The 16,481-nt window shown below is 45.1% G+C and overlaps 1 protein-coding gene across 1 annotated transcript in view; it reads left to right on the top strand.

The window, feature by feature from the left end:
• The window catches only part of LOC138480685 (cysteine and histidine-rich domain-containing protein 1-like), a 225,847-nt gene that overhangs the window by 125,943 nt on the left and 83,423 nt on the right, over positions 1 to 16,481 (top strand). Inside the window, exon 7 of the mRNA XM_069612362.1 lies at positions 16,200 to 16,270. Coding sequence (XP_069468463.1) covers positions 16,200 to 16,270 — 71 coding nt within the window. The remainder of the gene's footprint in view (positions 1 to 16,199; positions 16,271 to 16,481) is intronic.

The raw sequence follows: 16,481 nt of genomic DNA, 5'->3' as shown, positions 1-16,481 counted from the left end.
TTGGCTACAGTGTCTATAGGACCCTAGATTACATGGTCCATTGTGGTTGGGCAAGTTTGTTTGTTTGTTTGTTTGTTTATTCATTTGTTAAGCGCACCAGACTCGTGAGTAAAAGGGCGCAGCGATATGGAGATGCAAGACTTACATAGTTGCGTATACACAGGTTACAATATTTACATAATAGCAAAATATACAGTTTTTACATGAATGCAGGATATATACAATGTACAAATAGGACGAAGAAAGGAATAACCAATGAAATTAAATAAATGATAAGTAGGCATTGTACAGAGGATAAGTGTGCCACATGGGCCCATTGTAAGATACTAGGCTCCCGAGTGGAACACAATGCACAAGGTCTTCAGAGATTAATGCAGAGGTCAAAATGAGTACAGTGGTCCACTGTTACTGCAGGATGACCAAGTCACGAGGGAAGTGGGCAAGTCTTCTGAGAGTGGTGGGAGACTAAGGATCCGTAGCAGTGATATGTTTTATTAGATTTTTCCTGAAATGTAAGTAGGGTTGGTCCGCTCTCAACTCCTGGGGCAATGAATTCCAACTTTTAGCTGCCTTAACAGTGAAGCTGTTCCCCCCGATGGTGATGAGCTTATATTTAGGAATAGTCAGGCAATTAGTGTTTCCAATTCTTGTAGGTCTGAGAGAAGTTCTTCTCTGGAGTTTATCTATGAGGTAGCTGGGGGCCGCGTTGTTAATGGCTTTGTGTGTCAAGGAAAGCGTTTTTAGTAGTATTTTGTTAGATGTGGATAGCCATTTATGTTGACGTCTCAAGGAGGAGATGTGAGTTTTCTTATTTATGCCTAGTGCTGCTCTTGGGGCGTTATTCTGTAGCGTTTGGAGCTTTTGGATGGTAGATTTGTTAGCACCACTGTAGAGGGCGTTGCAGTAGTCGATTCTGGAGAGTATTAGAGCTCTAGCCAGGATCAGACAACTATTGTCAGAAAGGAACGGTTTACCAGCTCTGAGTAATTTGCAGGAGTAAGCCGTGGCCGAGGTAAGGGATTTGACCTGTTTATCAAAGGACAGTGTAGAGTCCAGGTAGAATCCAAGGGTTTTTACTTCTTTGGAAACTTTAAAAGTATTACCGTCGATATTGAATGATGAGTATTCTTGGCCTAATTTTTTGATATTGGCCTGCGAACCCAGAATTATAAGTTCAGTCTTATCATCGTTCAAGCATAGGCCATGAGTGGCCATCCATGCTTGGATGATAAGGTAAACTTTGTTCACTAAGCCCATGTCCGTACCGTAATCCCCAGAAAGTGGGAGGAGAATCTGAGTATCATCGGCATAGTTAGTGTATGTGATACCCAGCTGGACCAGATCGTCGAACAGTGGCTTAGTGAAGATGTTGTAAAGGGTAGGCGAGACGCAGGACCGTTGGGGAACACCGCATAGGATGGGTGTAGGGTTGGCAGCGGCTGAGGGTGAGGACTCAATCCATTTGATGGCACCCGTGGAGAAGTGAGCTGCAGAATCAAGGTGCCGGCATAAGACCTTGTGATTGACCAGATCAAATGCGGCCGAGAGGTGAAGTAGGAGCAAGAGTACTGTCCTTCCTTTGTCTCTCAACTCATCTATTTGGGACTTTAGGTCGATTAGGGCTGTCTCAGTTCCATGTAGTGGACGGAAACCAGATTGTCTGTTGCCTAGAAGTTTATGCAATTCCAAGTGTTTTTTAATTTGAATGTAGGCGGCTTTATCCAATATTTTTAGTAGAAATGGGACCGTGGTAATAGGCCGGTAGTTCGTAGGAATAAGAGGATCTAGTGTCTGTTTCTTAAGGAGGGGTAACACCCAGGATTGTTTAAGGTTAGCAGGTATGGTACCTGTGGTAAATGAGGCATTTATCAGTTTAGTTATGAATGGGGAGAGTTCTCTGGCAGCATCTTTTATTAGCTGTGCTGGGCAAATATCACCTTTACAGTTCGAGGGCTTCAAAGATAGGATGATTTTTTTCTACCTCTACGGTAGACGTTTTAGAAAAATGGAAGGTGGTGTTGTGAGCCGATGGTGACTTGTTGGGCAGGAGAGTGTTAGGCGAGTGCTGTACGTTCAGAACTTCTTTTTTTTGTTGAATTTTATTCTGGAGTGTGTCACTTTTATTCGCTAAGGCATGTTGGATGTCTGTACACCAGGATTTGTCCTTAGTGCAGACATCAGGAATAATAATTGGGGACTCTAGTTCTTTGAGTATACAAAAGAGTTCTTTCATACTTGAATTTGAGTTAGCAATACGCTCGTCGTATGAATTGCGTTTTGCCTGGCAGATTTCCTTCTTGTAGTGTGAGGAAAGTGAGGTTAATTTGGCTTTGTTCTCGCTAGAGGGGCAAAGTCTCCAATTGGTTTCACTTTTATTCTTTAAGGTGCGGAGGTCTTTAAGTTGTGGAGTGAACCATTTGTTTAAGTGGGCTATAGGGTTGCTAGGCCTAAGTTTGATAGGGGCAATTTTATCCAAAGTGGTGAGCATAATGTTGTTAAATTCCTGAACTAGGCTGCTAGGGTCAAGATTTTCAGGTAATGCGTTGAGAGTGGGCAGAATGGCAGGGATAACTTTCTCTACCGTGATACTTTTTTTACTTCTGGTTGAGCATGACGGTGCTAGTGGTTGGGCCAGTGGAGTAGGTCTTATAGTGGATAGGTGAAAGGAGATCAGAAAGTGGTCTGTCCATGCTAATGGCAGGATGGATGAAATAGTGGCTGAACAGTTAAGGTCCACTATCCAGTCCAAAATTCTCCCTTTAAGGTGGGAGGGTTTATTGACTTTTTGGGATAGGCCTAGTACTTTGATCGTATTGGCTATTTCAGTTGCGTTTTTGTCCATTTGGTCATTAAAGCCTAGGTTAAAGTAACCTAATAGGAGTAGTTGCGTGGTGGGTCTAAGGTTATTTATAATTATATTCTGCAGGTCTTCCTCAAAGGTACCGAGAGGGCCAGGTGGTCTATATATAAGGTGTATAGTAAGGGATTGTGAGTTTGGCAGTGAGTGTTTCACAAGATTGTGATAGAGGTGTGGGGACTAGTCTTAGGCCAAGAGCAGTTTTGGAGATAATAGCAATGCCGCCACCTCAGGCATTATCTCAGTCTTGTCTGACTATGGTATAGCTATCAGGGATAGCTAGCTTAAGAGCAGGTCCTGCTGCATTATCGAGCCAAGTTTCCGTAATTGCGAGGAAATCCAGGTTCCCTTCAATGATTAAGTCGGCAATATCAGTGGTGTGTGCGACTAGTGATCTTGCATTGAGAAGCGCTCCTTTGAGAGGGAGGGCCTCAGGTGTTTTGTTGACTTGGGTAAGTTTGTCAGAGATCTTACAAACGTTAGGCTTATGGTTATTAAGCTGATGGGTATTGGCGTTCAAGATTGACATTTGAAAGGGCAACTTAGGGTGGCTAGGTGGTTGTGGATTAAGTCTGCAATTAGTTTTGAGGTTGGTGGCCGGGAGGGCTCTTCTCAGTGGTTCATATAATTTAGCTAGTCTAGCGCGAAGTCTGTTATTTCTATTGCACGTGGCGCATGGTAAAGAGGCGTAGGGTATTGTCACTAGGGCCTTGTAGAGTGTGGAGAGATTAGGTTGCACAATATTTGTAGGGGTTGGTAGGCTAAGGTCTAAGGTAGGTACTGGAAACTGGCCAGTGTGTTCTAGGCTGCTAGAGTCCACCTCTGTGGCAGTAGCCCTGGTACAGAGTAGTGTAGCTAAGTTTAGCATCCTTTCAATTCCAGTGACAGGATGGTGTGGTGTCTAGGTGCAGTACCTAGGTTCAATTGGCCGCACGTAATACAGGTTAAGTCATCAAATGATGGTATCAGGTTATGGCATATGGCTGGTGGCGCAATCAGTACATACGTTCAAGCGTAGGCAGTGACTAGGTTGCACGGAGGCGCACAGTGCACATAGGTCATGGGTCAGCATAGCAGTGACTCGAGTAGGCTAGGTATCCGAAAATCTAGGTTGAACTGTGAGTATGATTGAGCAAAGGCAAAGCAGGAAGTACCAAGATTCAATCTAGCAGTAGGGACCAAGAAGCACTAGATAAAAATGCAGGTATGTACAAATCAAATGCAAAATTACGGGGTACCTATATTCAAAATTCGCAGTAGGGGCCAAAAAGGCACTAGAATAAAATTCAGGTTGGCACAAATCAAATGCAGAGTCATGGGGTACCTGGATTCCATTTTAGCAGTATTAGCCAGTGAGGCGCTAGAATAAAGTACAGGTAGGCACAAATACAGATACACTGATGCTTGCAGCAAGTGTACACTAAAGTTTGCTCACAGAGGTAATTTTAGCTGCAGGGGTTTGCCTGAGTTTAAAAGGCACTGTTTAGGCTAGAATGCAGTGTGCAAAAGGCAATGTGCAAGTAAGTAGGAACAGTTGTAGCACCAAGGACCGACTAAGTTAAAAAAAACGTAGTAAAAAAAGTTACACCCCTAAACCTAAATCTCCACTTTAATTAGCAGCATGCACAATAGACACCCTGATGCCTAGTGCCCCAAGATTCACCCTTTCTCCCTTCCATCAATCAGTGCTTTAGGGCGACGTGTCAATTAGTTGGCTAAGGATGGCCTCGAAACTGTAGACTCTTATCGGGAAAAGTTATGGCACCCTCTGGTCCTGGATGACATCAGGCGGTGGTACCTCTTCGCACCTGGCTGGTCACGTGTTAGTTCACCATGAATCTGCTTCAGTTTCCAGCTTTTAGTGCATTTAATTATGTGTCGGCCTAGCCACCTGCATGGGCCTCCCTTATCTTGACCTTCAAGGGGCAGGCTGGTATGCTCTGAAGTTGGAGTCTTGTGAGCTGACACTCTCCTCCCCTTCTCCGGTTGACCTCGATTTCCTAGGCATGTGCCGCTCTTTGTTGAGTTTCAATTCCGCTCCTTCTCTTGCCTTTGGCTGGGTTTCGAAACTTGGCCTGGCAGGCCTCAGGCCGCCAGGGTACCTTTTCTGCTTTTACAAAATGGAGTCGCACTTGTATAATGTGCCTTATTGAGGTTGATATACGGTTGGTGCCTGCCACTCTATCTTCTACTAAGCATTGCAAGCAATATCGATTTCTTAGCATCTTGCATTTCAATCCTATTTACACACGTTTAACAGGACGGTTGCTTCCATCTTGTCTCGTAACACTGTTTCCTGGCGTTGTAACATTGGGCCTCATTACGACCCTGGCGGCCCGGAAATAACGGTGGCGGTAAACCCGCCGCCACCGTTGTTTCCGGACCGCCTGATCCCGACCCCTGCAGGCGGGAGGTGATGTTCCCGCCAGGTCTGACCTGGCGGGTTTAACACCTCCCGCATGCAGGCGGACGAGGAAACACCGGCAGCATTACGAGATGCTGCCGGTGTTTCCATGATCCCGATTCCCATTGAGTCCTATAGGGCTCAATGGGAATGAGGATTTACACCATTCCGCCTCCGTGATTCCCGGAAAACCGGGGTTGCAATGCCCCGGTAATTCCGGGAATCACGGAGGCGGAATGGTAATACGAGTCCGGCGGTAACCAGGCGGTTTTACCGCTGCGGTTACCGCCGGACTCGTAATGAGGCCCATTGTCTCCTCTCTGTGCCTATTCCATTCAATTTCGTAGTTACTCGCACTGGCGTGTTATCTTCGATAGCTGCTCTTGTTCATTCTCGAATCTGTTCAGGCCCTTGTGTCATTTCCAGTGGCCTTCCGTTAAGGCTTTTGGGGTCTCTTTCTGGACCGTGTGTAGGTGCTCCTCATTTCGTATCAGCGGCTGGTATGGCTGTCTGATAGGGTACCGTGTTGCCCAGGGTTGTCTGGTTATGGGTGCTTCAACCGGTATGGATCTTCTGATGTATACTGGGCAGAGTCCCACTGAAGCTCTTTGTAGGTTCATTTGCTCTTCATACGTCACATACCTTGGCGAGCACGTTCCTGGTGCCTCGAAATGAGGGGGAGGGGTGCAGGCCATGTCTGGGACCTCCTCTACAGGTTAAAGTGGGAGGAAGTTGGGGGACAGGGGGTGGGTGTCTCCCCCTACATTTTAGAAAAAAAAACAACCAAAATAAATTCACCCAAATTGGAAAATGTCAAACATTTTCGATCAAGTAGATCTAAACCACATCAAAGCTACTCAAGGGCTCCAGGCCGGAGTGGACTTTGTAATGCAGTACTAAAGACTGATCCATCTTTCTGGGCTTCTGAATTATATTGTATTTAAAACTGCCCTTGCCCATCAAAAATGTCCTGAGTCATGGCACACTGCCACGATTGTGCCTATCTTTAAATGGATTTACAAACACTGTCCTCTCAACTATAGGCCAATAGCTCTCTTGGACTCTGACTCCAAAGGCTTTGCTTTGCTGGTTCTTAGTGAACTCGCTTTGTGGGCAGTTAACACTGGTTAACCAAATTGGTTTTCGTAAAAGGATAGGGACCACCACTGCAGGATTTATCATTTACCATTTGTAGCAGAATGTGCAGCAAAAGCGAGTCCTTCAGATCTATGCAATCTATCGATTAATCGCTGGCTTTCTATAAGATTGAAAAAGACTTTCTTTGCAGGAAATAAAGGAAGTGGGGAATTCGAAATAACCTGTTGTCCATCTTGATAAATGTACAGTCGGGCACTCGGGCACAACACTATGAGTGAAATCGCCTATGATTTAAACATCTAATGGATTACGCCAGGGATGTGTCCTGGCACCCCTATTATTCAATCTCTACCTATCAGACACCAGAGAGGAACTTGTAGATGCAGTGTTTATTTTTTTTTTATTATTATTTTTATTGATTTTCCACAAACACATAAACAGTGCACCGATCATGGTACGCAAAAAATAACCAACAATCCACCCTCCCCGCCCCCAACTACCCACCCGCCCGCCCCAAGAGTCACGCCATCTGCTATCATACGGGGTCTCGGGAACCCTCCCACCATACATGCCCATAAGGAATCCACCCTCAGCTTTATCCCTTTGCTACTCAGCCGGTCTGCTATTTTCTCCCAATATCTACCTATTTCAGGACAGGCCCAGAACATATGCACCATCCCAGCATTCTCCTCCCGACATTTTGCGCAATATTGTGTGGCTGCATTCGTAAACTTCGCAATTTTCATGGGGGTTAGGTATGCTCTGTGGGTAACGTATAGCTGGACTTGCTGTAATCTGACATTCCTTGAAACTTTCTTATGATATCTTTGTATCCTCTCCCATAATCCATCACTAATGGACTCTCCACTTTCCTCCTCCCAGTCCCGTCTCTGTTGGGCCGGCTCCTTCCCCACCTTAGACACCAGTATCTCATATATCCTGGAGATCTCATGGCCTCCGTCCGAGACTGTATGAAACATTTCTATGGCTTCATCTGGTTGTTTGGCCAGGTCTATCTCTGACCACGTCCTCTCCACTAGTTTCCGCAGCTGCACATATGTAATGAACTGGCCCCGATGCAAGCCTGTCTCTTCCATCACTGTTTCAAACTCTGTCCTGCCCTCGTCTCTCCACATATCCCTAAGAGTTGCCACCCCCATGGGTTCCCAGTGTTCCCTGATCACCCTCCTCAGCTGATCGTCCACCCCTTTCAAAGTCACCAATGGGACTTGTCGGGAGCATGGCGACGGGCACCCTATCAATCTGCATGCATGCTCTCTGCCAAATCTCCCTACCCAGGACTAGCAGCGCTGGTTTCTTCCCTGTAGGGGGATCGGTTACCCACATCCACTCATTTAAAAAGTAGAGCCTGCAGTCCGCCCTCAATAGCCTAGTCTCCGGCATGGCTTCCTCTGATAGCCATCTTGCTACATATTGAAGTTGGGCTGCTAAATTATACACTTCAAAGTTGGGTAGCCTGATTCCAGCCCGGTCGTATTGATCTGCTATTTCCATAGGGCCACTCTATTTCTTGCGTTATGCCAAATAAACCCCCTGCATATGCTATGTAACTTGGAGAAAAAACTTTTAGGTATATTATATGGGACATTTGCGAAGTTATGCATCAGCCCCTGGAGTGCCACCATCTTGAGCAGCACCGCCCTTGCCATCATGGTCAGGGGCAGCCGTGCCCAGAATGCCATGTTCCGTTCGAGGCCTCTAACTGCCTCCTCCGTGTTGTTTTTGTGTTTTTGTGTTCTTCCTTCGCCCCATGGTATATCTTAACTCCCAGGTATCGGAAAGTTTCCACCGCCCACCAAATCTGCAGCACCAGCAACTCCTCCAGGGGCACCCCTTTGTATCTACCTAGAGGGAATATGGTGGATTTCTTGAGATTAACCGTTATACCCGACAATATTGCATAGCGCTCCAGTACCTCCAGGATGTATTGTAAGTTTTCTTCTGGGTATTGCATGTATAGCAGCATATCAACCGCATACAATGAGATCAAATGCCTTCCCCCGCTCGTCTCAATGCCCACTTCTCTATATTGGTGTCTAAGATACACAGCTAGCGGTTCCAACGCTAGGATGAACAACATTGGGAACCAGGGGCAACCTTGTCTGGTACCCCTACTGAGCATCCAACTGTCTGAGATGACAGATCCCGTCTGGACCCTGGCCTTAGGTTCGCTGTATAGTAATGTGATCCATCTAAAATATGCCGGCCCCATCCCGTAATTTTCCAAGACCCGAGCAGCCATGGCCACCTAACTGAGTCGAATGCCTTGACTGCATCAAGCGATACCACCGCTTCTTGTGAGCTCTCAGCCGTCTGGTCAATGATATGGTGTAGTCTACGGAGGTTGTCGGAGATACGCCTCTCGGGAACATACCTGGTTTGGTCCTGATGTATCAGGGTATTAATTAATGGCTTCAGTCTATTCGCCATTGCCGTGGTGAGGATTTTCCTGTCCTGATTTAACACCGAGAGCAGTCTGTAGGACCTGCACTCCATGTCCGGTTTACCGGCCTTGAGAAGCAGGACTATGATTGCTTCCCTCAGGGATTCCGGTAGCCTGCCAATTTCGAACGCTTCATCGAACATTGCCAACACACGGGGGGGAGTAATTCGACCATGTATGTCTTGTGAAATTTGCTCGGGAACCCATCTGCACCTGGAGCTTTATTCGTGCGTAGGGCCCAGATAACGTTTTCTAATTCTTCTAGTGTGAGCGGTGTATCTAACCTCTCTCTATCTGACACATCTAGTTTAGGTAGGGCAATCTCATCTAACGTTTCTCTTATATCTATCTCCTCATCACCTGACTTATCCGAGTATATGTTTTGGTAGTATTCATAAAAGCCGTCATTCACGCCTTCTTGGGTATCAGCCACTATGCCGTCTGACTTACGAATCTCCCGTATCGCCTGGCTGGGCGTTTCATTCTTATACAGCCAGGCCAATAGTCTGCCAGGCTTGTCTCCATCCACATACTGTTTTTCTATGTATTTCCTATAGTTCAGATTACTCAGCCTTTCCCAGTGGGCCCTGCACTTCTCCTGCAGTTGTCCTCTCATTACTACTTTAAATGCTTCCCAGAGCGTCCCCGCAGACTGGACACTGCCTGTATTCCCTGCTTCCCTCAGGGATTCCGGTAGCCTGCCAATTTCGAACGCTTCATCGAACATTGCCAACACACGGGGGGGAGTAATTCGACCATGTATGTCTTGTGAAATTTGCTCGGGAACCCATCTGCACCTGGAGCTTTATTCGTGCGTAGGGCCCAGATAACGTTTTCTAATTCTTCTAGTGTGAGCGGTGTATCTAACCTCTCTCTATCTGACACATCTAGTTTAGGTAGGGCAATCTCATCTAACGTTTCTCTTATATCTATCTCCTCATCACCTGACTTATCCGAGTATATGTTTTGGTAGTATTCATAAAAGCCGTCATTCACGCCTTCTTGGGTATCAGCCACTATGCCGTCTGACTTACGAATCTCCCATATCGCCTGGCTGGGCGTTTCATTCTTATACAGCCAGGCCAATAGTCTGCCAGGCTTGTCTCCATCCACATACTGTTTTTCTATGTATTTCCTATAGTTCAGATTACTCAGCCTTTCCCAGTGGGCCCTGCACTTCTCCTGCAGTTGTCCTCTCATTACTACTTTAAATGCTTCCCAGAGCGTCCCCGCAGACTGGACACTGCCTGTATTTAGTTCAAAATAGTTCCGTTTAGCCTCTCTGAGGTCTTCTCTTAATATGGAGTTTTTAAGTGCTTCCGCTCTCAACCTCCACGTCGGTATCTTAGGTCTGGGGGGTGTGGTCTGCCACATCATTACTTGCGGCGCGTAGTCCAAAAGGACCGCTGCTTTGTATTCCGCCGTACTAATATCTATCGCCAGTGAATTGGCCACAAACACTGCAGGTGCAGTGTTTGCCTCCCCTTCTGTGCTTGGGTGTAAAATATGTTGCATTTCTTATGCAGACGACATCCTGCTTTTGGATCATTCCAAGATATACATCCTACGTTTTCTTAAGGCCTTTGGTCAATATGCATTAAAGAAGGCTGTATAGGAGCAGGTGGATATGCCGCACCTAGCTCCCGCCCCCTCAGCTCCGTCATAATGGAACAGCAGTATTGCATGGAAATATGTCATATTCTTGTTGCTGTTAGATTGCAGAAATCTTGTGAAATCAAGGCGCTATTGTAACTGATTGCGAACGCTGGATTTGAATAATGTGCAGTTTCCCTGAGGGAATATTTCAGTACAATATTAAAACTCTAGACGAAGATAATGGTGTACCTACGCTGCCTTAAAAGCCCCACGATAGAAACCAGGCTGCAAGGTCAACTACAAAGGAGAAGCCTTGGCTTAGGGCTGTACCGATGAGAGATAATGGTCTAATTGGGGAAAATGGGGAGTAGTGTTGCGTTGCTATCGGCACGTAGGTTCCCTTTTTCTTACGTGCTGCTAAATTGTAAGGTTGGGAAAGCATGCCAACCAATTCGAGGGTCTATGTAGCAACATGCTATACAATGTTGCATAGGCCAATCTGCGCCATTTTTCTGCGATACTCTGTATTATACGTATTTAGAGGTGGTTCACGGCGTGCCCACCAGATAAGGGACAGCCAGTAAAATTACTAATACTTAAATGACATATAGGTATATATGTCCCCTTAACTAATCCCTCTCTTCAATAGGTTTTACAGTTTGCCACGTAAGATGACGTCATAGATGACGTATATCGAGGCAGAAAACCTTTGTATAATCAAATTTGAGTGTGCATGTGTGTGCGACAGTTGTTGTTTGAAGAGATTGCCCGACTTTAATTTATGCTAATAATAAATGTTTGCCATATTCTTTGAGTCTGTCCGGTTATTTGGTTTTGAGATCAATATTGGTACTTCCATCTAGTTCACCAGATGCATCAAGGTGCTAGAGCACAATGCACTGACCATTAATACCATGAAATCACAAATGCTGGTGTTTCATGCTGCCGTAGGAAGATTTCTACGAGCTGGATGCTGAACTCTTATAAAATTGAAGAGGTACGAAACCTGAAATATTTGGGCTTTAACATCTATGGAGTAAAAGGGAAAACACTTCTGATTGAGACAGTGACTGCTAAGGTTAAAAACATGCTGTGCCAAATGAGGCTATTACATCGCAGCTTTGGTAAATGTTCACTAAAGCCTCTACTTAAGTTTTATGAATCAACGATGACCCTGATGGTTTGTTATGGGTTGGGGGTCCATTATCAATTAACCTACCATAATTTTAATTTCATGGTAGGGCTGTTGTGGAAGAGTACCCAGCACCTCCCATAATTTGTTCCACTAGTAGCATTTTTGAACTGAGTTGGGTCTGATTTCCTTACATTTTTTAAGAAACTGTGGAAGAGTATCCTACTCTGCCTTCAGGTGTGCCAACCACCTCCAAATTCTATCTTTGAACAGATGGATACCACCAAAGCCCAAGCCGAGAGTGTCTTGGTGCGATCCAGAAGTATGCATCTGAGTTTGACCACCACAAACTTGGAAGAGGCGGCCTCCAACAATTTGTTGACAAGGAAGAAAGTCTGCCAACATGATTGGATCAATACATGCGAAAAACTAGAGTTGTACAAGAGCTACACAGATTTAAGTAGCGCCAACCACAAAGAGGGTTGCTGTGCGCCGTACCGATTATTGTCTCCATCGTGGGCATTTGCAAGAGCCATCTTGAGCTTCCGTCTAGATTTGTTACCGACAAAGACGAAAACAAATTTCGTTGGAAGATAAAAGATGTGAAAGACCATACTTGTAGTCCTAGTTTCACCTTTGTGGAGCCTCTTAAACACTTGGGGTGCACATTTCCAGAATTAACCACTCTTAAGAATTAGATGTTTGGTGACGTCATTGAGGGAATTAGATTGCAACCTTTCTTTTGGGAGCGGTTTTATCTGGACCATTATTCAAGGTCATTAATTGCTTTGTATTGCTTTTTACGGAAATGAAGCTTGTGAATGTATTTGTGTTTGTGTTTTGTTTGTTTGATTTACATGATATTTTATCCTTGTATGAATTTTTAAATATGTAATGAAGCGTGTAAAGGCCTAGTCTTAAGACACATACAAAATATGTAAATGAAATAAGGGTGAAACATGTATGTGGATGTGTACATCCTTGAGAGCTGCCTGTGTTCGGTTCAAACATGCTATGTGTAAAATAGCACTGCCCTAACACAAAGGCATGTTCCCGGCACAAAGATTTGACATTTCTGCTAATTTGCATACCCACAATGCATTGCACCTCTGGCTCTGAACTGAAGGTCATCTTCCATTGGTGGCCACTGTGTGGTTCTGTGATGTGGGTCACTTGGCTGAAATGGCTAATTCTGCTTTCACTTGCCACGTGGAAGGGTTTTTAAGGTTGGATATATAGTGGTATGGAGTGAGAATGTATACCTTAAGCGATTGCGAGATTAACCTTAAGTCTTGATTTATACAGGTTTTTTACGTTTACGTCTGCAGAGAGTATGGTGTATGGTGTATGAGTGTATATGGTATGAGCATTTGACATATGAGTGTATGCACTATTAGTCTATGGTGTATAAGAGTGTATGGCGTATAAGCCATATGATTTACATTTTATACATTTATGCAGTTTACATTTTGTATGCTTCCGCTACACATACGAAAATCAACATCGAAGTCAGTCCTGACTGATACGTAAAGTAGTTTACATGTACGTGATGTACATTTCATGCATGTACATGTCAAGTTTGTTCATTATAATCCTTTTGGCAACTCTGTAGAATGCAATGTGCATTAAGAGCACTTAAAAAGTAGAACATACAAACCAAACCAAAATACTCTGCTTCTATGTTTTGTCCTCCACAAGCATGGGGGATTATGACTGCACCTAGGGATGCCAGTGAGCAAAGAAGGATCTGTAGTAACATGCAATTCCAGAAATCTTAACTATGTGTTACTGTTGTAAACACTGTACACTGGTAGGGCTTCACTTAGAAGGGAGCATGCCAGATGCATCCCACATTGCATTATATTGGCATCATACTATATAATAAAAGGCCATATGTATGTTTGAAGACATAATATGCCCGCTTCGCCTGTTACCACCACTAGAGGGAGCTGTTGCCTTATGCATACAACAATAAGACTTCAAGTTGCACAGTTCAGACTACTCGCTTCACCTATCATCACCACTCGAGGGAGCTGTTGCCTTATGCATACAATAATAAGACTTCAAGTTCATCTTCCAGGCAAGCAAAATGTGTATTACAACAATAATAGCATGCAATTAGCTGTTCAAAAGGCCCAAGACGGGGATACCACTTTAACAGCATACTTCAAGTTGCATACACTAAGAAAATATATACATTTTAAAAAACCCACATATAAACAGAAATTAATTTGATTAAGCACTATTTCTCCGACAAGATACATGACTTTCTGTAAATACAATTATTTGCAGCATATCACGCCTCCACACACTTTGGACCATGTACACGGGCTGTTCCACTAGTCTATCAATATCAATAATATGATGCAGGTTGTGTAGATTTCTATTCAATGCTTTGATTTTTTGAGCCAAGCAAGACTGATGGAAACTGAAAGACATGCTGAAAAGTAAAAGGATTTGAATGAGGGTCATACTCTTCCCAACAGGTGTTGATGGTCCTTTGAGGGCTTTGAAAACAACTCTGGATATGTAGCAACTGCAGGCCAGGGAACAGGCCAGGGAAGCAGAGAAACTGCCACTGAGAGTCAAAGAAACAGATACAGTGAGGCAGAGAAACAGCCACATGGAAGCTGCAAAACAGACACTGAGTGGAAGAGATACAGACACATGACGACAGAGAAAGAGTCACATGGAAGCTGAGAAATAGACACAGAGAGGCAAAGAAAGAGCCACATGGAATCAGAGAAACAGATCCGTCCTCTCTTTCCTCTCAGTCTTGATCCCGGTTGCTGCAAGGATCAAATTCAAATCCCTCTGCATCATCCATAAGGCTGTCTGGGGCCAAGCACCATGCTATTTACAACTGGCTCTCACCAAATACTCTGCCTCCAGATCTTTACGCTCGTCCGGTGCCAACTCTCTGCGTGTCAAGCTCTTCTCGAAACAGCGAGTTGGTGACTGATCTCTTTCCTCAGTTGGCTCCCTCCTCTGCAACAGCTTCCCCCTTCCTCTCCATCTTGAGCCAAATCTCCTCAAATTTCAGAAGCTCATCAAGACTTTCCTTTTCACCTCCGCCTTCCCCCTCTCCCTTCCTTGTATAAGCCCACAGCCGCTGAAATTGGTGACCAGAGCCCTTATGTGTCCTTCTGGGCCCTGGCCTCTGCCACGCCCAATCGCCTTCAGCTTCCGCCCACTCCCAGCACTTGTCTTTGGGCACCCACTGGCTTGTGCTTTCTCACAGGCTTGCACTTATTGTATTGGCAGTTGACCACTCTTGCCACGTGATCTCTGCCAGGCACTTAACAGCTGCTCACAAATTACTCCCTAGCACTTCCCTCCGTGGTACACCTATCACTTACCCCCCTTCCCCGTCTCTTCTCTCTCTCTCTGCACTTGCACATTCTGAATGCTCACAAGGCCTAGTAGGTCCGCCTCTGTCTTTCACTTCATTGCTATTATATTTGCTTTTCGTTCCCATGTTCCCTCCCTGTTGCCCTGTGGTACATTGAAACACAATGTACTTCATGTACACGTGCCTTACAAATGCACAATAAATAAAATAAAGAGGCAGGCAGAGACACAGCTGTATGAAATCTGAGAAACAGATACTGGAATGCAGAGAGGAAGACAGAGAGGCAGAGAAACAGTCATATGAAAGCTTAGAAATAGACACATGGAGGAAGAGAAACACTGCGTGGAATCTGAGAAACAGGCCCATGGAAGCTGAGAAATAGATAAAGAGAGGCAGGAAAACAGAGCCAGAAAGACAGACAGATATAGGAATATGAGAAACAGTAGGAGACCGAGAGATAGAAATATTGGGACAAAGTGACCGACAGAGAGAGCGGCAGGGAAACAGAGACAGAAAGACAGAGACAGATATAGGAATATGAGAAACAGTAGGAGACAGAGAGATAGAAATATTGAGACAGAGTGACTGACAGAGAGAGCGGCAGGGAAACAGAGACAGAAAGACAGAGACAGATATAGGAATATGAGAAACAGTAGGAGACAGAGAGATAGAAATATTGAGACAGAGTGACTGACAGAGAGAGCGGCAGGGAAACAGAGACAGAAAGACAGAGACAGATATAGGAATATGAGAAACAGTGGGAGACCGAGAGATAGAAATATTGAGACAGAGTGACCAACAGAGAGAGCGGCAGGGAAACAGAGACAGAAAGACAGAGACAGATATAGGAATATGAGAAACATATGGAGACAGAAAGATAGAAATATTGAGACAGAGTGGCCGACAGAGAGAGGCAGGGAAACGGAGACAGAAAGACAGACAGATATAGGAATATGAGAAACATATTAGGAGACAGAGAGATAGAAATATTGAGACAGAGTGACCAGAGTGACCAACAGAGAGAGCGGCAGGGAAACAGAGACAGAAAGACAGAGACAGATATAGGAATATGAGAAACATATGGAGACAGAGAGATAGAAATATTGAGACAGAGTGACCGACACAGAGAGGCAGGGAAACAGCCACAGAGAATATAAAGCAGAGAATATAGGCAATCTGGGAACCAGGCCATGGGGAGGCAAAGGGGGGGTTTAGAGGTGGTTAGAGTCATTGAGTGAGGTCTGAGACAGAGAACATGTGTTTGCTGTGCTGATTTTAAGGATGTCTCTTTATCAGTCCTATCAAGGTGCTGAGAGTGAAGCTGAGGTCTGCGTCCACCACCCTGGAGTGCCGGTGTTCCATGAGGGGTAAGAGCCAGCCCCGTCCTTAGACCCAACACCATTACTGCACACCTTCACCTCACAGTCTCATTCCACACCCTCATCTGACACCCTCACTTCAAGTCTTTTCTATACTCCCTCCCCCGAGGCCCTCATCCAACACCCTCGCCTTAAGCACAGAATCAGAAACTCTCATCTCACCTCCTAACATACCCTCACCATGTTCCCTCATCTGGCA

Source organism: Ambystoma mexicanum, chromosome 5p, assembly GCF_040938575.1.
Source record: "Ambystoma mexicanum isolate Mex_15411 chromosome 5p, UKY_AmexF1_1, whole genome shotgun sequence".
NCBI classification, from domain to species: Eukaryota; Metazoa; Chordata; class Amphibia; order Caudata; family Ambystomatidae; genus Ambystoma; species Ambystoma mexicanum.
The sequence above is the reverse complement of the archived record's forward strand: the minus strand, read 5'-3'. Positions and strand labels throughout refer to the sequence as shown.